Source organism: Heptranchias perlo, chromosome 7, assembly GCF_035084215.1.
Source record: "Heptranchias perlo isolate sHepPer1 chromosome 7, sHepPer1.hap1, whole genome shotgun sequence".
Lineage (NCBI taxonomy): Eukaryota > Metazoa > Chordata > Chondrichthyes > Hexanchiformes > Hexanchidae > Heptranchias > Heptranchias perlo.
This window is the reverse complement of record NC_090331.1, coordinates 42,543,616-42,567,730: the sequence shown is the minus strand read 5'-3', so window position 1 is coordinate 42,567,730 and position 24,115 is coordinate 42,543,616. Positions and strand designations below refer to the sequence as shown.

The 24,115-nt window shown below is 43.0% G+C and overlaps 1 protein-coding gene across 8 annotated transcripts in view; it reads right to left on the bottom strand.

Annotated features, from left to right (window-relative positions):
* The window catches only part of LOC137323649 (RNA-binding motif, single-stranded-interacting protein 1-like), a 506,296-nt gene that overhangs the window by 85,149 nt on the left and 397,032 nt on the right, over positions 1-24,115 (bottom strand). For all 8 annotated transcript variants that reach the window (XM_067987386.1, XM_067987388.1, XM_067987390.1 and 5 more), the window contains one exon: positions 2,942-3,033. In XM_067987386.1, coding sequence (XP_067843487.1) covers positions 2,942-3,033 — 92 coding nt within the window. The remainder of the gene's footprint in view (positions 1-2,941; positions 3,034-24,115) is intronic.

The following is a 24,115-nucleotide window of genomic DNA, read 5'->3' as shown; positions in this document are numbered from 1 at the left end:
AAAGGGAAATTGATAGATAAAGTGAATAGGAAAAACTGTGGCAGATGGGAGTTGAATGTGGGGTAGTGTGAGGTCACCAACTTTGGACCTAAGAAAGATAGATCAGAGTATTTTCTAAATGGTGAGAAGCTCGGAACCATGGAGGAGCAGAGAGATTAAGAGGGGAATTTTAACCCCCCCCCCCCCCCCCCGAGGACAGGTGAGAGAGGGGCGGGGTTAAAATTTCAAAAATTAGAAACTCGACTCCAACCCGCCTCCAACATTTTAATGGAGGCAGATTGGGGTGGGCGACTAACCTGCTCTTCAGAAGCGGGTCCGTAATTTTTATGAGGTTGTGTGCCTCAAATTTTACCACAGTTTTAAATTTAATGGCTGCGGGACGGATTTCTGAGGGCTCGGAAATCCCGGCAGCTGAAGGGAGGTGAGAACAGCTGGATCCAGCAGGTACATGCTGAGCCCGGCCCAGCAAAGCTAACCTGCTTCCCTTCCTGCCACCCGGCAACACCCCACCCACCACGATCGTACCCCCACCCGCGATATGCCTCCGTCCCTGTGATCTGATGCCGCCGCCTCACCCCCGACCTGGCGTCCACGATCTCTCTCCCGACCTGGCGTCCACGATCTCTCTCCCGACCTGGCGTCCACGATCTCTCCCCCAACCTGGCGTCCACGATCTCTCCCCCAACCTGGCGTCCACGATCTCTCCCCCAACCTGGCGTCCACGATCTCTCCCCCAACCTCCTCTCCGCTCTGCCTTGCGGCTGCGGCCTACCAGTGCAGACCTTCCCCCACAGCAGCCAGCCAGCCTCTCAATCTGGCTAGCTGCCGGTTGTGAAACCGAGAAAAAAATTTCAAATGAGGTCCTGCCGTTAAATTAGATTCCCGCCCCCCCCTCATAAGTACTGGGGTCTAAGGGTCCATGTACAGAAATCACTAAAAGCTAGTTGACAGGTACGAAAAATAATTGAAAAAGCTAATGGAATGTTAGCCTTCAACTCAAGGAGGGTGAAAGTTATGCTACAGTTGTATAGAGCTCTGGGTTAGACCGCATTTGGCGTACTGCGTTCAGTTCTGGGCACCGCAGTTCAGGAAGGATATAGGGGCCTTGGAGGGGGTGCACGCAGATTCACCAGAATGATACTGGGGCTAAAAGGGTTAAATTATGAGGACAGGTTGCATAGACCAGGCTTGTATCCACTTGAGTATAGAAGACTAAGGGGTGTTCTAATTTAAGATGACTAAAGGATTTGATAGGGTAGAAAGAGATAATCTATTTCCTCTGGTGAGGGAGCCCAGAACAAGGGGGCATAACCTTCAAATTAGAGCTAGGCAATTCAGGGGTTATGTCAGAATGCACTTCTTTACATAAAGGGTAGTAGAAATCTGAAACGCTCCCCCGCAAAAAGCTGTTGAGGCTAGATGAATTGAAAAATTGATAGATTTTTGTTAGATATGGGTACTAAGAGATACAGAACCAAAGGGAGTAAATGGAGTTGAGATACAGATCAGCCATGATCTAATTGAATGGCAGAACGAGTTTGAGGGGCTGAATGGCCTACTCTTGTTCCTATGTTCATCTGTCCTACTCGCCTAACTTATTTTGAAGTAATAATCTAGGTTACCTGTTCTATCTATTTTAGCATTTAAATGTTTTATATTCCTTGATGAGGTTTCCTTTTAACCTAGTCAATTTTAAATTGTGGAGCTCAAACTTCTTTAATCTTTTTTCATAGCTCATACCTTGCTGCTCTGTATCTCAATGCATCCAGTGTATCAGTCGACACACCACACACAGCTGAACCATCTAGTATCCATGTAGTAAAGGACAGGATTTATATCAAACTTTGTTATTTTGGTCTTGCAAAAACATTCTTTTCGTTCCATTGCTGATTAAAAAAAATATTTGTCCTACAAATTGAGGCTGATGCATGAAATTCTTGCGGCTAACCTATGTCTGTCACACTCCAGACATCACACTTTAGTGTCAGACTTTGTTACGGATGCGAAACAACTTTAAGATAAAGAGTGTCATTTTCTGCTGAGTTCTTCTGACCTGGATCCTAAAATGTACAAGAGGCTAGAATTGTCCTCCTCTATTTTACCTCAACTTCAAAAGTTTACAAGCAGCTGCAATTATGTGGATGTTTCTATTTAGACCAGTTCCTCACAGAGAATACTTGAGCAGTGGCCTTAAAGTGGGGTCAGGCTAGATTAAACACAGCTCCATCTTAGCATTTAATTTTCACCACCATTCTCTAAACTAACTGCATGGGAGATCTGTTAGTTTATATAAAATTGCCTAATTTGTGTTAAGTGGATAGCTTCATAGTGCCAATAAATTTGAGTAAATTTTGGGCAATGTAGCCACTATCCTAGACAAAGTTTTTGCTCTGGATGGGCAGTAACTCAGTTTCCAGACACTTTTGTGAATGCCATAAATGGTGATAAGCATACAGAAAGCAATACTGATGACACCCTTTTTCTTTTAGATAAACAGGAATTTCACATTGTCCCTAGCTTTAACCATATTGACCAACCACTATGATCAGAAATCTCCATTTAAGTGCTCCATTCTCAGTAGACAAAAAACATTACAGAAGCAACAGGTATTACAATTTGAACAGATTTTACGATTGAGCTTGTCATTATTTGGAGTAATGCAAAGGTGAATGAATGAACCACATATAATTCAAATGTGTTATGAAGTTTTATTTTTTAATCATAAGAAACCATTAATTTTTTTTCTATATTGTTGTAATTTGGAATTACTTCAAATAGGAAGCTGAAATGTATAATTTGGTTTAAGGTTCAAAAACAGATGAATACACAAACACAAAATATTAGTAATTTAAATAAGGCAAAAATGATCTGCCGCTAGAAAATATACCTGGGTTCAAATAATCTTAAACAATCACATTTATTTTAATTCCTAAGTCTTTACCTTTGCCATCTGGGCTTGGACACCATTGCCCTTTAAGGCAGCCACTGCCTTCTGAGCAGCAGCTGGACTGTCAAAATCCACAAAGCCATAACCTGAAATGCAACATCAGAGAGCACAATTACTACTTAACCAAAGCAAAACGAGTTCATTAAAAATAAATGAAACACCTGCATTATTTCCTCTTCAACAGTCAGTTAACGTATGCACCCATTGCTATGAACAGTGTTCTCCAGCAGGCATATCAAAAAGATGACTGGAATATCAGGAATTAAGTTTTAACAGTAAAGGAAATAGTTATCAGATAATCTTGTTGAATCGATTCTGGCTTTGTGCAGTGTTAAACTGCTATATTTGTGGTCTGCTATTATTCTAATATCAAAGAAAACATAGGGAAAATGACGCAAACCACTTTGAAGTGCACACATGACCATGCATTCATCTCTATTTTATGAGAGATCTTGTACAACACAAGATCTACTCAATTATGCTGCTTAAAGTTCTTATTTAGATGTAGGTTGCTAAATAGATCATATACCAAAATTACACTCTGCTAAACTCAGTTACTACAGTATCTTAGAACTCATGTCTACCTCTTTTCCTGTTTTGACGAAATCTAGTAGAAATGCTTCACAGTATAATTAAACAAGCACTAATAAATTGGAGCATGGTGATCATATTGTTGATGTCACATTTTTGTGGTTAAGGTTAGCAAAACCCTCCAATTTACAGTTTTTCTAAATGTGCAATGAACTCAGACATTTATCAGTTGGCCTGTGTAGTGGAACATCTTATCGTGAGGATAGGGATACTGCTAGAGAAGGCAGGGAGCTGATTTCAACTGCACTCATCTCTGGCATCAGGAGTTGCCTCTGATTAGAAGGAACTTCAATACAACATCAAAATTGTGCATAAACATAGAATCATAGAATGATGCAGCACAGGAGGCCATTCAGCCCATCGTGCCTGTGCCAGCTCTTTGGAAGAGCTATCCAATTAGTCTCACTCCCCTGCTCTTTCCACTTCAAGTATTTATCCAATTCCCTTTTGAAAATTACAATTGAATCTGCTTCCACCACCTTTTCAGGCAGTGCATTCCAGATCATAACAGCTTGCAGCATAAATTTTTTTTCCTCATGTCGCCTCTGGTTCTTTTGCCAATTACCTTAAATCTGTGTTGTCTGTTTACCGATCCTTCTGCCAGTGCAAACAGTTTCTCCTTATTTACTCTGTCAGAACCGTTCATGATTTTGAACACTTCTATCAAATCTCCTCTTAATCTTCTCTGCTCCAAGGAGATCAACCCCAGTTCCTCTAGACTCTCCACATAACCGAATTCTTTCATCCCTGGTACCATTCTAGTAAATCTCTTCTGCACTCTCTCCAAAGCCTTGACATCCTTCCTGAAGTGCGGGGCCCAGAATTGGTCATAATGCTCCAGCTGGGGCCTAACCAGTGTTTTATAAAGGTTTAGCATAACATCCTTGCTTTTGTACCCTTTGCCTCTATTTATAAAGCCAAGGATCGCACATGCCTTTTTAACAGCCTTCTCAACTTTTCCTGCCACCTTCAAAGACATGTGTACGTACAACCCCAGGTCTCTCTGTTCCTGCAACCCCTTTAAAATTGTATCATTCAGCTTATATTGCCTCTCCTCATTCTTCCTACCAAAATGAACCACTTCTTTGTGTTAAGTTTCATTTGCTACGTGTCTGCCCATTTCACCAGTCTGTCTATGTCCTCCTGAAGACTGTTACTATCCTCCCCACTGTTTACTACATTTCTGAATATCATGTCATCTGCAAACTTTGAAATTATGCCCTGTACACCCAAGTCCAGGTCATTAATATGTATCAAAAAGAGCAGTGGTCCCAACACCGACCCCTGGGAGAGACCACAGCACACTGCCCTCCAGTCTGAAAAACAACTGTTCACCACTACTCTGCTGTCTGTCTCTTAGCCAATTTCGTATTCAGACACTGCCTCTTTAATCCCAATATACAAAATGAAATGGACACAAATAAACTAGTAATCTGTTGGGAGATATGATGCATGGCTGTGATCACACCTGGATAAACGCATTTCAGAGCAGATGAATGCTGGGATTTTCCCTTGACATTTGGATTTTCTAATTTGCATGCAGTGTCACAAGTTGGAAGTGCTACCTAATGATTCCGCAGCCTTCTTTTTCACTGTAAAGCTCAACAATCCATGAATGGATTTCTTTTGCCACACAACAACAAAAAAAAAGACCCGGAGAGAGGATTTAAAACAGTGAGAGGAATCTGAGTGGCGGCAGCACTGAAACAAATGGAGCGAAGAATTTGAAAAGTGACATCATAGCTGATGTAGGGGAAGGGAACGGCGGAACTCGAGGAATAAAAACTAAGTGCTCAATTATTTATTCACGCTTTAATATTTAACTATATAGTAGATTAAAGGGCTATTAACTTTAAAAAAATACATAAGAGACAAGGACATCAGCTATAAATAAGTAAATAATTAAATAAAACCAGTAGGCGCAATAGGCTTAATATGCAAAACTGAGCAATCAAAGTAACAAACAGAAATCACATTAAATTCATCTGTTAATCATAATTTACTACTAAAGGTCAGTTAGCACAAGAAATAGATAAATAGATATATAAATTAAATATTGACAGTAGTTTGTGCTGCCATAGAAGCTGTCAGAGCTGTCATTACAGGCTCCATCTTGGTGGGTTCCACCATGGTATTGATGGAGCTAGTCACTTGGTCCATCTTGGACAGAATGGTCTCCATGCTCGGTGCAAAGCCTTGAGACAAGTTGGAGCTGGACTCCTTCATGCTCCGTGACATTGTGCAAGCTCTCTGGCAGGCTGCCGAATGCACCTGGCTTTCCCTGGTAGATGCCCATCAGCCTTCTTCAGTAGCCTGGGCCCTCAAAGTCTGCATCCGAACCAGTATTCGATCTCGCCCTCCGGCGAGCTGGCACCTGTGGCATCCTATCCTCCTACCTTGGATCCTGCACACTTGCACCCAGTAAGTCACCACTAGTAGATATCTTCTCTAACCTAGCTTCTAAAGTCCACGTGGTGTCAGTATCTGAGCTGGTGCTTGCGAGAGTCAGATCAAGTGACAGTGCATCTTCTAGAAGGCTGCGCTCCTCCTCCTCCATTGGCTGAGGGGCGTCGACTTTCTTGGCAGCTGAAATGAAATAGAAGGACGAGGGTTAGCTTGTGGTGTGAAGGACAGTAGAGAGAAAGAAGTCGGTGTTGAAAGCATTTGCACCTTGTAATGCAGTGTGTGGGGTGAAGAAGAACTCAGAAGAGACAAAGAGGATTAGGTACGAAGAAACCCTGCACAATGTCTCATCTTGTATGACATCTCCCCCAGAGTTACCAACTGCCACGGCCTCCATTCTGGCCCTTCCCATGATGGCCAGCATGCTCTGTATAAGGAGGGGAGAGGGTGTGCAAGCAATCTCTTCCTCCTCCGGTGGCAGCTTTTTGCCTGGTGTTGTGTAAGACCTTCTCCTACAAGAAAGAGAGGAGTGTGTTAGTTAGAGTCTTGAGGTATTTGGAGTGTGTGGCTGTCGTGGTGAACAGCTGACATGGTGGAATAGTGTGTTAGCATGAGGAAAAGGAGGTTTAGTGAAGTGTGATGCAGAGATTGTAGGAGAGTGAAGGGTAGTGGAGGAGGGGAGTCTTGAGTGCTGTCAGTATTGTAATTAACCCATCTACAAGTGGAAGGGGGAGAGGGAAGAAATCAAAAATTGGCGACCTATCTCACTACTTAACGTGGACTACAAAATCCTGTCCAAGCTCATCGCCAATCGGGTCAAGTCAGCCCTGGAGGTGGTGATCCACCCCGATCAGACCTGCGCTGTACCCGGCAGGAAGATCTCTGGCGCTACTCAGGGATATGATTGCCTACGTACAGAACAGGGGGGTGAACACCTGACTGATCAGCCTGGACCAGGAGAAGGCCTTTGACAGAATATCCCAAACGTACATGATGGACGTGCTCTCCAAAAAGGAGTTTGGGGAGGGAATCCGCAATTGGATCCAAATGCTCTACACAGATATTAGTAGCGCCGTTTCAATCAACGGGTGGGAATCAGAAAGCTTTCCGATCAAATCTGAAGTCAGGCAGGGCTGTCCTCTCTCCTCTGTCTTGTTCGTGTGCTGCATCGAACCCTTTGCTGAGTCCATCAGGAGGGATGCAAGCATAGGAGGGGTGATGATCCCAGGCAGCGGAGGCACTCAGGTCAAGGCCTCCCTGTACATGGACGACGTCGCCGTCTTTTGCTCGGATCAGCTGTCGGTCCGCAGATTGATGAGCATCTGCGACCAGTTTGAACTGGCCACGGGGGCCAGGGTAAATCGTACCAAGAGCGAGGCCATGTTCTTTGGGAACTGGATCGACCGATCCTTTGTCCCCTTCACCATCAGGTCGGATTACCTGAAGGTGCTGGGGATCTGGTTCGGGGGGGCTGGGGCGTGCACCAAAAACTGGAAGGAGCGTGTTGCCAAGGTCAAGCAGAAACTGGGACTGTGGGATCGACGATCCCTCTCGATCGTGGGCAAGAACCTGGTCATCAGGTGCGAGGTGCTCTCGGTGTTGCTGTACGTGGCGCAGGTCTGGTCCACACCTCGCTCCTGCGCCGCGACAGTCACTCGAGCCGTTTTCCACTTTATCTGGAGATCAAAAATGGACTGTGTCCGCAGGGTCACGATGTACAAATCTCCAGAGAAAGGGGGGTAAGGCGTGCCCAACGTGGCCCTCATCCTGATGGCCACCTTTGTGTGCGGCTGCATCAAGCTGTGCGTAGACCCTCGGTACACAAACACAAAGTGTCACTACGTGCTGAGGTTCTATCTGTCCCCAGTGTTGAGAAGGATCAGCCTGGCCAAGCTGCCACGGAACGCTCCGACAAGTTGGACAGTTCCGCCCCACCTGTCCTTCGTCGAAAAGTTTATGCAAAAAAACTCCTTTGACCACAAGGCGATCAGCAAGTGGTCCGCACGTAACATCCTCGAGACCCTGAGGGAAAAGGAGAGGGTGGATCCTGTCGGTTGTTTCCCTGAGCAGACTGTCGATGTCATTTGGCAGAACGCCTCATCGCCAGAGCTTCCAAACAAGCACCAAGACCTCGCTTGGCTGGGGGTGAGAAGGGCCCTTCCTGTCAGATCCTTCATGCACTCACGAAGTCTCAGCGCCACCGTGCGCTGTCCCTGAGGAGGCTGCGGTGGAGACGAGACCGTCACCCACCTCCTTCTGGAATGTGCCTTTGCGAAGAAGGTCTAGAGAGAGATGCAGTGGTATCTGTCCAGGTTCGTCCCGAGCTGTTCCATAACACAGGACTCTGCTCTACAGGCTGTTCCCGGGGACACACACCGAGATGGACATCAACTGCTGCTGGAAGACCATCAACTCGGTGAAAGACACCCTTTGGTCTGCCTGAAACTTGCTGGTCTTCCAGTGCAAGAAGCTGTCCTCGACAGAGTGTTGCAGACTGACATATTCCAAGGTCCAGGACTACGTGCTCAGGGACGCACTGAGGCTGGGTGCGGCTGCCGCAAAGGCTCTGTGGGGAAAGGCAACCATTTAGAGCCTTCCCGCCAGTGTATACCGAGGGGCTGCAGTCAGGGAAAAAACCCTCGGGCAGAATGTAAAATTCAAATTGATGTAATGTACCTGTAATGAATCTGTAATCAATAATCTGTATTGAGTATAATGCAATGAGGCACCCTAGACTGTCATGAACTGTAATTATGTACAATGTGTTCATTGAACTGTACTTGATGTAATCTGCAAATTGTATAATCTGTATTGTGTACGTTTGGAATGTGATATGACAACTGTATTATATGTATTGCTGCAAACTTTATGAATAAAGTATATATTTTTTAAAAAAAATTAACGAGGCTGTAAGTGGTACAGCTGTGATTAGAAAGTACGAGAGCAGTCTTCTTACCTTTACAACTCTAGATCATTGAATGTTTTATGGAAATGCAGACATGTCATGGGTGCAATACTCCTGGCATTGACATACAGCAATTTCTTCCCACTGTATACGAGGATCCCTGGAAGGGGTGGCGAGGGGGAGAAGATGTCCCTCCAGTTCTCCACCAAGGTCTCCAGTACAGCAACGGAAAATTGGAGAACCTTGGTGTCTGCTCGCTCCCTCCTTCAGGAATTTGTTCAGCGTGTTCTTCCTGGGTGCCTTCAGCTAGAATGCACGTCCCCTTTAAGGATACAGACAGGCTGGAGGAATGAGCGGACACATGGCAGATGAAATTTAACGCAGAAAAATGCGAAGTGATACATTTCGGTAGGAAGAACGAGGATAGGCGATATAAACTAGAGGGCACAACTCTAAAAGGGGTACAGGGATAGAGAAATCTGGGGATATATGTGCACAAATCATTGAAAGTGGCAAGGCAGGTTGAGAAAGCGGTTAAAAAAGCATACGACATATTGGGCTTTATAAATAGAGGCATAGAGTACAAAAGTATGGAAGTCATGATAAACCTTTATAAAACACTGGTTCGGCCACAACTGGAGTATTGTGTCCAGTTCTGGGCACTGCACTTCAGGAAAGATGTGAAGGCCTTCGAGAGGGTGCAGAGGAGATTTACTAAAATGATTCCAGGGATGAAGGACTTTAGTTACGTGGATAGGCTGGAGAAGCTTGGCTTGTTCTCCTTGGAACAGAGACGGTTGCGAGGAAATTTGATAGAGGTTTTCAAAATCATGAAGGGTCTAGACAGAGTAGATAGAGAGAAACTGTTCCCATTGGCAGAGCGGTCAAGGACCAGAGGACATAGATTTAAGGTGATTGGCAAAAGAACCAAAGGTGACGTGAGGAAAAACTTTTTTACACAGCGAGCGATTAGGATCTGGAACGCACTGCCCGAGGGGATGGTGGAGGTAGATTCAATCATGGCCTTCAAAAGGAAACTGGATAAGTACTTGAAAGGAAAAAATTTTCAGGGCTAAGGGGAAAGTCGGGGGAGTGGGACTAGCTGGATTGCTCTTGCATAGAGCCGGCGCAGACTCGATGGGCTGAATGGCCTCCTTCCGTGCTGTAACCTTTCTATGAATGGCTGCTCATTTCATGCTTGTCTACCAGGAGGACTTTCCAGACTCCACAATACTGACCGTGCAACTACTAAATGACTAAAGCATGTATGGTGTCTACCTAAGCCCTTTGACATTTTTGAATTATAGTTCAACTCCCTACTTTACTGTATGTATTTTGATTTTTTTCCCAATCTTTATTGTATCACTTATGAATTCGCAAATAATAATGGGCCTCCTTCCCTAAAAGCTGGTTCTCCTTTGCTGGATTAGACAATAACACCTCAATTGAAGAATGTGTATAATTGTGAGCTCGGTCACCTGAAGAAATACCAGCCTAAAAGATTGCATTGAGCCACATGGATATTGACACAAAATTGCTCACTTGATCCTTTCAGTTGCTGCAACAGCACTAGACCCCGCCCCCCACTACCCAGAGTTAGACAGTCTGTAGTAGGCACCATGAACATATAATTAAAGTTCACTGAGAAAAAAAAAACAGTTCTAATGCATTTTCAGTAATAATACCACCGATGAGGAAAATCCAGCCCTTGCATCAGAAGAGGCTTTTGGACATAATAGAAAAAGGCAGCAGGCATTGTCACCCTCACAGAATCAATACAATGTTGAATAAGGTTGCCTTTTGAGTTCTCAATTACCCTCCAGTTAACAAATGCATGTTATTTGCAGCTGGTCACATCTTCTAGTATCAATGGCTGTTTTTTTTTATTCATTCATGGGCTGTGGGTGTCGCTGGCAAGGCCAGCATTTATTGCCCATCCCTAATTGCCCTTGAGAAGGTGGTGGCGAGCTGCCTTCTTGAATCGCTGCAGTCAGTGTGGTGAAGGTACTCCCACAGTGCTGTTAAGTTGGGAGTTCCAGGATTTTGTCCCAGCGATGAAGGAATGGCAATATATTTCCAAGTCAGGATGGTGTGTGACTTGGAGGGGAACGTGCAGGTGGTGCCTGATGCCCTTGTCCTTCTAGGTGGTAGAGGTCACCGGTTTGGGAGGTGCTGTCGAAGAAGCCTTGGCGAGTTGCTGCAGTGCGTCATGTAGATGGTATACACTGCTTACATGCTTAATAACAATGATAAATAATAAATCACATAAATTACACTGTTATTTGACTTTTTCTTCTAGCACAATTGGGCTAGAATGGCATATGCAGTAGTTCAGGGTTCTGGAGGTTTTCAGGACGGAAATATGCATCCTTATTATAGCTACTTTGACTTATTCCACTTTGTCAATTAGGAAAACAACTAAGGATTCTCCTTTGAATTTCAAAGTATTGCCACCTATTCTTTGACCTAGAGGTCATCAGTAAAAAATGTTATCAGTATTTCAACTATAAGAGGGCAGTCAGAGAAGAGGCAAAAACTATAAAAGATGCAAATAGGCTCAAAACTGAAGATAAACACACAATAGTAAATTTTCTGAATAAACGGCATCTAGGGTGCTGAGTGAGATTTGGGAAGAGGCTTTATGAAGCATTGACAATCATTACGAAGGACTCAATGGAAATTGGGAAGGTACTGATAGATTGGAAACCATCCAATGTAATGCCTTTATTCAAAAAGGTGACAAAACAGACAAAGCCAACTACAGACCTATTAGTTTTACATCCATTCTATATAAAATAATTGAAGTGATTACATCGAGCTACATCCAATCTACAGCACAGAAACTGGCCGTTTAGATCAAATGGTCCATGCCCTCGTTTATGCTCCACATGAGCCTCCTCCCTCCCCACTTCATCTAATCAACATACCTTTCTCCCTCGAATGCTTATCTAGCTTCCTTCCACATAGGACTATGATATAGTGGCTCAAAGAAGGGGAGGACAGGGGACTTAATGTTCCTGACTATATGATATTCAGGAAAGATAGGGAAGGAAAAAAGGAGGGGGATGGCAGTATTGATCCAAGAAATTAATATAGCACTGGAAAGGGATGATGTAGTTGAGGAATCAACGACAGAATCTATTTGGTTAGAATTAAGGGACAATAGAGGAGCTATTACGCTACTGGGTGTATACTATGGGCCACCAAATAGTGGGAAGGAAATAGAGGAGCAAATTTGCAGGCAAATTACAGAACGATGCAAGAACTATATAGTTATGCTAATGCGAGACTTCAATTATCCCAATATAGACTTGGATAGTAACAGTGTAAAGGGAAAAGTATAGGAGGAATTCCTGAAATGTGTACAAGAGAACTTTTTGATCAGTGTGTTTCCAGACCAACGAGGAAGGAAGCAGTGCTGGATTTAGTTCTGGGGAATGAAATGGGGCAAGTGGAGCATGTTTCAGCAGGGGAGCAATTGGGGAACAGTGATCATAATATCATCAGGTTTGGAATAGTTATGGAAAAAGACAAGGAACAATCAAGCGTAAAAATACTTAACTGGAGGAGGAGTAATTTCAGTGAGTTAAAAGGGGATCTTGCCCAGGTGGATTGGAATCAAAAATTGGTAGGCAAAACTGTTCTTGAACAATGGGAGGCCCTCAATGAGGAAATGGTTCGGGTACAGACTAGACACATATCCACGAGGGGGAAAGGAATGGCATCCAAAGCTAGAGCTCCCTGGATGACTAAAGATATAGAGATTAAAATGAAACAGGCTTATGACAAATGTAAGGTTCATAGTACAGGAGAGAACCAAGCTGAATACAGAAAGTACAGAGGAGATCTAAAAAAGGAAATGAGAGGCAAAGAGAGAATATGAGAATAGGTTAGCAGCTAATATAAAAGGGAACCTAAAATTCTTTTATAAAGATATAAATAGTAAAAGGGTAGTCGAAGTAAGGGTGGGACCGAATGGGGACAAAAAAAGATCTTTTGTGGAGGCAGAGGGTATGGCTGAGGTACTAAAAGAATACTGAGGTATTAAAAGAATACTGTGCATCGGTCATCACTAGAGAAGAGGTGTTGCCAACATAGCAGTAAATGAGGAAGTGGTAGCGATATTGGATAGGATTAAAATATATATAGAGGAGGTACTTAAAAGTAGCAGTACTCAAAGTAGAAAAGCCACCCAGTCCAGATGGGATGCATTCTAGGTTACTGAAGGAAGTAAGGGTGGAAATTGCAGAGGCTCTGACCACAATTTTCCAATCCTCTTTAGATATGGGGGTGGTACCAGAGGACTGGAGGATTGCAAATGTTACACCCTATTCAAAATGGGGGAAGAGGGATAAACCCAGCAATTACAGGCCAGTCAGCCTAACGTCAGTGGTGGGGAAACCTTTAGAGACAATAATCCGGGACAAAATTAATTGGCACTTGGAAAAGTATGGGCTGATAAATGAAAGTCAGCATTTGTTTAAGGAAAGTTGTGTTTGACGAACTTGATTGAATTCTTTGATGAAGTAATGGAGAAAGCTGATGAGGGTAGAGCGGTTGATGTTGTGTACATGGACTTTCAAAAGGCATTTGGTAAAGTACCACATAATAGACTTGTTGGCAAAATTAAAGCTCATGTAATTAAAGGGACAGTGGCAGCGTGGATACAAAATTAACTAAGGGACAGAAAACAGAGAGTAGTGGTGAATGGTTGTTTTTCAGACTGGAGGGAAGTATACAATGGTGTTCCCCAGGGTATTAGGACCACGGCTCTTCTTGATATATATTAGTGACCTGGACTTGGGTATACAGGGTATAAGTTCAAAGTTTGGAGATAACACAAAACTCAGAAATGTAGTAAACAAGGTGAAAGACTGTAACAGACTTCAGGAGGACAGACAGACTGGTGAAATAGGCACACACACGGCAGATGAAAATTAACACAGAGAAGTGTGAAATGATACATTTTGGTAGGAAGAATGAGGAAAGGCAATATAAACGAAATGATACAAGTTTAAAGGGGCTACAGGAACAGAGAGGCCTGGGGGTGTATGTGCACAAATCTTTGATGGAGGCAGGGCAAATTGAGAAGGCTGTTAAAAAGGCATATGGGATCCTTGGCTTTATTAACAGAGGCATGGAATACTAAAGCAAAGAAGTCATGCTAAACCTTTATAAAACACTGGTTAGGCCTCAGCTGGAGTATTGTGTTCAATTCTGGGCACCACACTTCAGGAAGGATGTCAAGGTCTTAGACAGGGTGCAGAAGAGATTTACTAGAATGGTAACAAGAATGAGGGACTTCAGTTATGTGGAGAGATTGAAGAAGTTGGGGTTGTTCTCCTTCGAACAGAGAAGGTTAAGAGGAGAGTTGATAGATTGGCAAAAAAGAGGCGACATGAGGAAACATTTCTTTTCGCAACTGGTTGTTATAACCTGGAATTAACTGCCTGAAAAGGTGGAGGAAGCAGATTCAATAGTAACTTTCAAAAGGGAACTGGATGAATATTTGAAAGGAAAAAATTTACAAGGCTATAAAGGAGCGAATTGGGACTAATTGGATAGCTCTTTCAAAGAGCCGGCACAGGCACGATGGAACAAATCTAAGCTGGCCAATTGCTGCCCGATCAGTTGACTCTCAATCATCAGAGAAGTAATGAAAAATGTCATCGACAGTGCGATCAAGCGGCACTTGCTCACTGACGTGCAGTTTGGGTTCGACCAGGACCACTCGGCTCCAGACCTCATTACAGCCTTGGTCCAAACATGGACAAAAGAGCTGAATTCCAGAGGTGAGATGAGTTTGATTGTCCTTGACATCAAGGCAGCATTTCACTGAGTGTGGCATCAAGGAGCCCTAGTAAAATTGAAGTCAATGGGAATCAGGGGGAAAATTCTCCAGTGGCTGGAGTCATACCTAGCACAAAGGAAGATGGTAGTGGTTGTTGGAGGCCAATCATTTCAGCCCCAGGACATCACTGCAAGAGTTCCTCAGGGTAGTGTTCCAGGCCCAACTATCTTCAGCTGCTTCATCAATGACCTTCTCTCCATCATAAGGTCAGAAGTGGAGATGTATGCTGATGATTGCACAGTGTTCAGCTCCATTTGCAACCCCTCAGATAATGAAGCAGTCCGTGCCTGCATGCAGCAAGACCTGGACAACATACAGGCTTAGGCTGATAAGTGGCAACTAACATTCATGACAGAGAAGTGCCAGGCAATGACCATCTCCAACAAGAGACAGTCTAACCAACTTCCTTTGACATTCAATGGCATTACCATCGCCAAATCCCCCACCATCAATATCCTGGGGGTTACCGTTGATCAGAAATTTAACTGGACCAGCCACATAAATATTGTGGCTACAACAGCAGGTTAGAGGCTGGGTATTCTGTGGCGAGTGACTCACCTCCTGACTCCCCAAAGCCTTTCCACCATCTGTAAGGCAGAAGTCAGGAGTGTGACGGAATGCTCTCCACTTGCCTGGATGAGTGCAGCTCCAACAACACTCAAGAAGCTCAACAACATCCAGGACAAAGCAGCCTGCTTGAATGGCACCCCATCCACTACCATAAACATTCACTCCCTCCACCACCAGTGCACCGTAGCTGCAGTCTGTACCATCTACAAGATACACTGCAGCAACTTGCCAAGGCTTCTTCGACAGCACCTCCCAAACCCGCAACCTCAACCACCTAGAAGGACAAGGACAGCAGGTGCATGGGAACACCACCACCTGCACGTTCCCCTCCAAGTCACACACCATCCTGACTTGGAAATATATCGCCATTCCTTCATCGTCGCTGGGTCAAATCTTGGAACTCCCTACCTAGCAGCACTGTGGGAGAACCTTCACTACACGGACTGCAGTGGTTCAAACTATAATGGTATAATTGACCTGTACGCTATTGTAGAATGAACTTTGCTGCATTGTGTTTCCTCTGAGCTGACACTCCTGACCACCATCTTCAGAATGTTTTCGCTGGCACATTTAAGTGCAGTACTGTATAAGCAGAACTACACTTGATTTTTAGTGGGAATAACAGGGTTATACAAGAACTGGAATCAGGCATCCTTTTAACAAAAATTTTGTCTGGTTATGAAGTGCTTCATGACACCAAATTTTCCAATCTTTTATATACAAGAACATATTGGTATATGAAGGCCAAATATTTAGACTAGAATGCATGTTTTAAGTACTGTGTTTTCAAGCTGTATTAATACAGAGGTACTTGCATGCTATAAACACTTAGATGCTTGATTTGTCTTGAGGGGGTTTTTACAAGGGATCAGGCAAAAAATTATAGAAAAATCACACAGCTTAAGTTAAAGCAATGTGCCCAAAATCGGAAAGATGGATTAACTGAATGTACTTGGGAGTCCTTTGAATTTCAATCATATATAAAGGGTTGAGTTTTTCTAAGTATAAAGCAAGAAAAGTAAAAATACCTGGGGCTGATGGGCATTTTATTGATAGTTTGCTCGTATCAAAAACTTCCAGCAGATAAAAAATATTACCATGCATGTTATAGCACTCCAGGTTAATGTAATCTATAAATTTTCCAGCTTTTAAAATTTGTAAAATAAATTGCAAGTGATGAGAGCTTTAATAGGTACAGTTTATGTCACTTTTATATCAATTTTCTTTTTTGTTCCATTTTCATTTGTTCAACTTTTCTGAATATTTTCGATCATAAGAATACAACTTGGCTCAGATAGATTAGTAATTGTATTATTAATTAGTTAGATTTTACTGGTTTGAAGTGTTTAAATGACCTAGAAAGGTACAAAACAACAAGAAATTTGAAGATGCAAAATATATAATCAAATGGTGCTTAAGGACTATTTATTATAATTGAGAGAACTAATTCAGAGAATGCGCAAACCTTTCAGATTCAGATTGCAGGCAAATAGCCTGCCAACAGCATTTCTGATTCTGTTAAGGCAAGGGCAAAGAGCTGTATTATAATTACATTACCATTTCAGCCAGTGTGTTTAAGTGTTAGCTAAAATTGTGTGCATCAGCTTCAGAAAAGACAATATAGCAATCTTGGCACCGCAATGCACATGGGTCATCTGCCAGTTCTGATGGGTAGCTTGCTATTTTTTACCTAAGATGGAACTCTGCAGAGCAGTTTCTTATATTTCCAAGACATAAATCTAAGAAATAATAAATAAAAAGAGAAAATGCTGGAAATACTCAGCAAGTCAGGCAGCAGCTGTGGAGAAAGAAACAGAGTTAACATTTCAAGTCGATGACCTTTCGTCAGAACTGGAAGAAGTTGAAGATTAAACGGTTTTTAAGCAAGTACAGAACCAGGGAAGGTGGGGGAGAGGAAGGGAAGGGGAGGAAACAACAACAGGGAAGATCTGACAGGATGGAGAGCAGGAGTGATTAAATGACAAAAGGGATGATAGTGTAAGGCAAGGAGGGTGGTAATGCGACAAGTAAAGAAACAAAAGATGGGTCAAGAGGAGCTGTAAATGGTAACATCAGAACCATTACCAGCACTTGCAGTGGTTATGATCTGAAGTTATTGAAATTCCAACAAAGGAGAAAGGTGGGGCAAATAAAGCCAGAGCTCCCTGGATGACAAAGGAAATGCAGAGTAAGATGAAGTGGAAAAAAACGGCATATGACAGGGGTCAGGTTGATAACACAAGCGCCAACCAGAGAGAATATAGAAAGTTCAGAGGAGAAGTGAAAAAGGAAATAAGAGAAGCAAAGAGAGAGTATGAGAATAGACTACTGGACAACATAAAAGGGAATCCAAAAATCATCTACAGACATGTTAACAGTAAACGTGTAGTAAGAGGAGGGATGGGGACGATTAGGGACCATAAAGGAGATCTACTCATGGAGGCAGTGGGTATGGCTGAGGTACAAAATGCATTGGTCTTTACCAAGGAAGATGCTGCCAGAGTCTCGGTAAAGGAAGATATAGTTAAGATACTGGATGAGCTAAAAATTGAGAAAGAGGTACGAGAAAGGCTTGCTGTACTTAAAATAGGTAAGTCACCTGGTCTGGCTGGGATGCGCCCAAGGATGCTGAGGGAAGTAAGGGGAGAAACTGCGGAGGTACTGGCCATAATCTTCCGGACATCCTTAGATACAGGGGTGGTACCAGAGGACTGGAGAATTGCAAATGTTACACTCTTGTTCAAAAAATGGTTTAAAGATAAACCCAGCAACTATAGGCCAGTCAGTTTAACCTCAGTGGTGGGGAAACTTTTGGAAACGATAATCCGGGACAGAATTAACAGTCACTTGGATGATTGTGGATTGATTAGGGAAAGCCAGCACGGATTTGTTAAAGGCAAATCGTGTTTAACCAACGTGATAGAGAAGATAGATGAGGGCAATGCAGTTGATGTGGTGTATATGGATTTTCAAAAAGCATTTGATAAAGTGCCACATGGTAGGCTTGCTATTAAGACTGTGGTCCCTGGACTAAAGGGGGCTATAGCAACATGGATACAGAATTGGCTAAATGACAGGAAACAGAGAATAGTGGTGAAAGGTTGTTTTTCGGACTGGAGAGAGGTGTACAGTGGTGTTTCACAGGGGTCGGTGCTGGGACCATTGCTTTTCTTGATATATATTAATAACTTGGACTTGGGAGTACAGGGCACAATTTCAAAATTTGCAGATGACACAAAACTTGGAAGAGTAGTGAACAGTGAGGAGGATTGTGATAGACTTCAAGAGGATATAGACACGCTGGTGGCATGGGTGGACACGTGGCAGATGAAGTTTAACGTGGAAAAATGCAAGGTGATGCATTTCAGTAGGAAAAATGAGGAGAGGCAATATAAACTAGAGGGCACAATTCTAAAAGGGGTGAACAGAGAGATCTGGGAGTATATGTGCACAAATCGATGAAGGTGGCAGGGCAGGTTGAAAAAGCAGTTAAAACAGCATTATGGTCCTGGGCTTTAAAAATAGAGACATAGAGTACAAAGGCAAAGAAGTCATAATGAAACTTTATGAAACACTGGTTCGACCACAACTGGAGTATTGTATCCAATTCTGGGCACCGCAATTTAGGACAGATGTGAAGGCCTTAGAGAGGGTACATAGAAGATTTACTACAATAATTCCAGGGATGAGGGATTTAAATTATGTGGATAGACTGGAGAAGCTGGGATTGTTCTCCTTGGAACAGAGAATATTGAAAGGAGGTATTCAAAATCATGAAGGGTCGAGACAGAGTTGATAGAGAGAAACTGTTCCCATTAGAGGAACAGTCAAGAATCAGAGGGCATAGATTTAAGGTGATTGGCAAAAGAACCAAAGTTGACAAGAAGAAAAACTTTTTTACACAGCGAGTGGTTAGGATCTGGGATGCACTGCCAAGGGGGTAATGGAGGCAGATTCAATCATGGCCTTCAAAAGGGAACTGGATAAGTACTTAAAACGAAAAAATGTGCTGGGCTACGGGGATAGGGCGGGGTAGTGGGACAAGCTGGATTGTTCGCGCATCGAGCCGGCGCGTACTTGATGGGCCGAATGGCCTCCTTCTGTGCTGCAACCTTTCTATGATTCTAATCAATGTTGAGTCCAGGAGGTTGTAAAGTGCCTAATCGAAAGATGCGATGCTGTTCCACAAGCTTCCGTTGTGCTTCATTGGAACAGTGTAAGAGGTCGAGGACAGAAAGGTCAGAGTAGGAGTGGGATGGGGCATTAAAACGACAGGTCAGGGTCACGCTTGCGGACTGAGCAGAGGTGTTCAGCAAAGCGATCAACCAAACTGCGTTTGGTCTCCCCAACGTAGAAGAGACCGTATTGTGAGCAGCAAATACAGTACACTAAATTGAAAGTACAAGTAAATCGCTGTTGCAACTGGAAGGAATGTTTGGGACCCTGGACAGTGGGAAGGGAGGAGGTGAAAGGGCAGGTGTTGCATCTCCTGCGCTCGCACGGGAAGGTGCTGTGGGGAGGAGAGCGGGTGTTGGGGATGATGGAAGAGTGGACCAGGGTGTCGTGGAGGGAGCGGTCCCTTCAGAATCCCATTAAAACGCAGCTTCCCTTCCCCTCCCAGGGGATGTGTTGAATGTGGAGGCTGGTGGGGTGGAAGGTGAGGACGAGGGGGACCCTATCATGGTTCTGGGAGGGAGGGGAAGGGGTGAGGGCAGAAGTGCGGGAAATGGGGCGGACACAGTTGAGGGCCCTGTCAAATAATAACCACAATGCATTAACTGAGAGCTTAACAATTATTCTATGAGTTTTTGCATTAAAATATCTAATAACCTTTTTTGTACATGTGAACAAACATAATAATGAAAGGATTTAATAAGGTTATTTTCTATTTCCATCACCTCATCATGCAGATGATATGCGGCAATTATTTTAACTCTATGCAGCTTAGGATATACTTTGAAATGCACACAAAGCAACAATAACAAAGATACACTTGTTGGATATTCTACAAGAGGAGGGTTAATATTGAAAAATGCACTGTGTTAAATTAAAATGTTAAAAAAACATTGGGTATATTTTATGAACTAGTGCTCCTTATGCAGAGCTCCAATGCAATGGAAGTTTTTACTGGGAATTTAAGCATCCCACATAATTTTATATCCATTCTACACAGATTTATGCAGGGCGCGCTGACCTGTGCCTAAATTCCTGATTTGCATTCCTTTCACGTGAAACTTTGCAAGGGAATGTTAATTCTTCAAATCTATCACATATTATTAAAAAAGTTTCACATATCACACACAATGAATGAACTGTTCATTTACATTTGTCCACATTGTCCACAAAAAGAGAGTATGAAAGGAAACTCGCAAGGGATATCAAAACCAATACGAAGAACTTTTATAGTTATATTAGGAAAAAGAGGGTGGTCAGGAGCAGTGTTGGCCCCTTAAAAACTAAAGTGGGGATATTGTCATTGACAATGGGGAAATGGCGGACATGTTGAACGATTACTTTGCGTCAGTATTTACAGTAGAAAAAGAGGATAGCATGCCGGAAATCCCAAGAAAACTAATATTGAATCGGGGACAAGGACTCGATAAAATTAACATAAGTAAAGCAACAGTAATGAAGATAATAATAGCACGAAAGAGTGACAAATCCCCAGGACCAGATGGTTTCCATCCCAGGGTTTTGAAGGAAGTAGGTGAGCACATTGCGGATGCTCTAACTATAATCTTTCAAAGTTCTCTAGATTCAGGAACTGTCCCTCTAGATTGGAAAATTGCACATATCACTCCGCTTTTTAAGAAAGGAGAGAGAGGGAAACCGGGGAATTATAGGCCAGTTAGCCTAACATCTGTTGTGGGGAAAATGCTAGAGTCTATAATTAAGGATAGGGTGACTGAACACCGAGAATTTTCAGTTAATCAGAGAGAGCCAGCATGGATTTGTGAAAGGTAGGTCGTGCCTGACAAATCTGATTGAATTTTTTGAAGAGGTGACTAAAGTAGTGGACAGAGGAATGTCAATGGATGTTATTTATATGGACTTCCAGAAGGCATGTGATAAGGTCCCACATAAGAGACTGTTAGCTAAGATAGAAGCCCATGGAATCGAGGGAAAAGTACGGACTTGGTTAGGAAGTTGGCTGAGCGAAAGACGACAGAGAGTAGGGATAATGGGAAGGTACTCACATTGGCAGGATGTGACTAGTGGAGTCCCGCAAGGATCTGTCTTGGGGCCTCAATTATTCACAATATTTATTAACGACTTAGATAAAGGCATAGAAAGTCTCATATCTAAGTTTGCCGATGGCACAAAGATTGGTGGCATTGTAGGCAGTGTAGATGAAAACATAAAATTACAAAGCGATATTGATAGATTAGGTGAATGGGCAAAACTGTGGCAAATGGAATTCAATGTAGACAAATGTGAGGTCATCCACTTTGGAGCAAAAAAGGAAAGAACAGGGTACTTTCTAAATGGTAAAAAGTTAAAAACAGTGGATGTCCAAAGGGACTTAGGGGTTCAGGTACATAGATCATTGAAGTGTCATGAACAGGTGCAGAAAATAATCAAGAAGGCTAATGGAATGCTGGCCTTTATATCTAGAGGACTAGAGTACAAGGGGGCAGAAGTTATGCTGCAGCTATACAGAACCCTGGTTAGACCGCACCTGGAGTACTGTGAGCAGTTCTGGGCACTGCACCTTCGGAAGGACATATTGGCCTTGGAGGGAGTGCAGCGTAGGTTTACTAGAATGATACCGGGACTTCAAGGGTTAAGTTACGAGGAGAGATAACACAAATTGGGATTGTATTCTCTAGAGTTTCGAAGGTTATGGGGTGATCTGATCAAAGTTTATAAGATATCAAGGGGAACGGACAGAGTGGATAGAGAGAAACTATTTCCACTGGTTGGGGATTTTAGGAGTAGGGGGCACAGTCTAAAAATTAGAGCCAGGCCTTTCAGGAGCGAGATTAGAAAACATTTCCACACACAAAGGGTTGTAGAAGTTTGGAACGCTCTTCCGCAAATGGCAATTGATACTAGCTCAATTGCTAAATCTAAATCTGAGATAGAAAGCTTTTTGGCAACCGAAGGTATTAAGGGAAATGGGCCAAAGGCAGGTATATGGAGTTAGATCACAGATCAGCCATGATCTTATCAAATGGCGGAGCAGGCACGAGGGGCTGAATGGCCTACTCCTGTTCCGATGTTGCTATACATTTCCTTCAAAACCTTCTGTCCAAAGTTGAAGAAAAAAAAATTCTGTCTTTTTTTCTGCATTTCCACGAGTGTCATTCGAAAAGCCAACTTTCTGGGAAGTACTTTCAATGTAAAGTACTTAACCCCAGCTGTGTCCCATGTGGTAATATTTTATTTTTGTGACATATTTGGAACATTGTATTTTAAGTTATTTTCTGTAGAACGCAGAAGAGATTAGTTTCCTGTTGGAAGATCTCAAATGGACACACTTTGGTGACATCAGTCAGATGACTCCCGGGGAGTTCACGTACTCTCCAGCAATTAAGTAATTTTGAGCACATTCAGGAATTTTAATATTTTATAAAAACAAACCTGTAACGAATTTTTTACTAAACACAGCAAATGCTCACAGGCCTTGGCTAAAGTAAAGATTCCTGAACGGTTTCGAAGCAGACTTCAGTGCTGGCCAACAGACATTTTCCATAGGAATGGTACCAGTGAGTCTGAAAAGTTCTTGCAGGAAATGGCTGCATCTGGGCTCTATGAAGGAGTACCTGGAATGCTGTTTTGAACATGTCATAATGTAAATAAAAATCTGTCACACAGATTTCATTCAGGGTTTTGTAATGCACATTAGAAAGTACTCACTGATAGTACCTCCTTTTCTATGCAATGCTTTTCCACATTGACATCATCAGCACACAAATGACCTACTTTCAACTGCATGCTGTATTTTTAAATCATACATAGAAATATATACACTCAGAAGTTGCAACACTCAAACAGGCCATTCACCCCAAAATGAGCATGTCGGCATTTACCCTCCATGCGAGCAAATAATTCTAATCATATTTACCCACACGACTCTCTGATCTCTTCACCCACCTATCCAATCTATTCTTGATAGTTGACATAGTTTCTGCCTCAACCACTAACCCTGGAAGTGAATTCCACAGCCTCACAACCCACTGTACATGTGCTCGCTGTTCTAAATCTCACATTTAATCTTGTATCTATGGCCCCTGATTCTAGGTCCTTTTAGAAACAATCTACTCCCATCCTTTCATAATATTAAACACTATCATACTGTCCCATATCTGTGTTCTGATGAAAAAAGATTCAATTTAAGAAAATAACAGAAAAAATAGGAGAAGTAGGCCATACGACCCCTTGAGCCTGCTCCACCATTCAATCATATCATGGCTGATCTTCGACCTCAACTCCACTTTCCTGCCCGATCCCCATATCCCTTGAATCCCCGAGAGTCCAAAAATCTATCCATCTCAGCCTTGAATGTATTCAGTGACTCAGCATCCACAGCCAGAGAATTCCAAAGATTCACAATCCTCTGCATGAAGAAATTCCTCCTCATCTCAGTCTTGAATGGCCGACCCCGTATCCTTTTTTAAAATTCGTTCATGGGATGTGGGCGTCGCTGGCGAGGCCGGCATTTATTGCCCATCCCTAATTGCCCTTGAGAAGGTGGTGGTGAGCCGCCTTCTTGAACCGCTGCAGTCCGTGTGGTGAAGGTTCTCCCACAATGCTGTTAGGAAGGGAGTTCCAGGATTTTGACCCAGCGACGATGAAGGAACGGTGATATATTTCCAAGTCAGGATGGTGTGTGACTTGGAGGGGA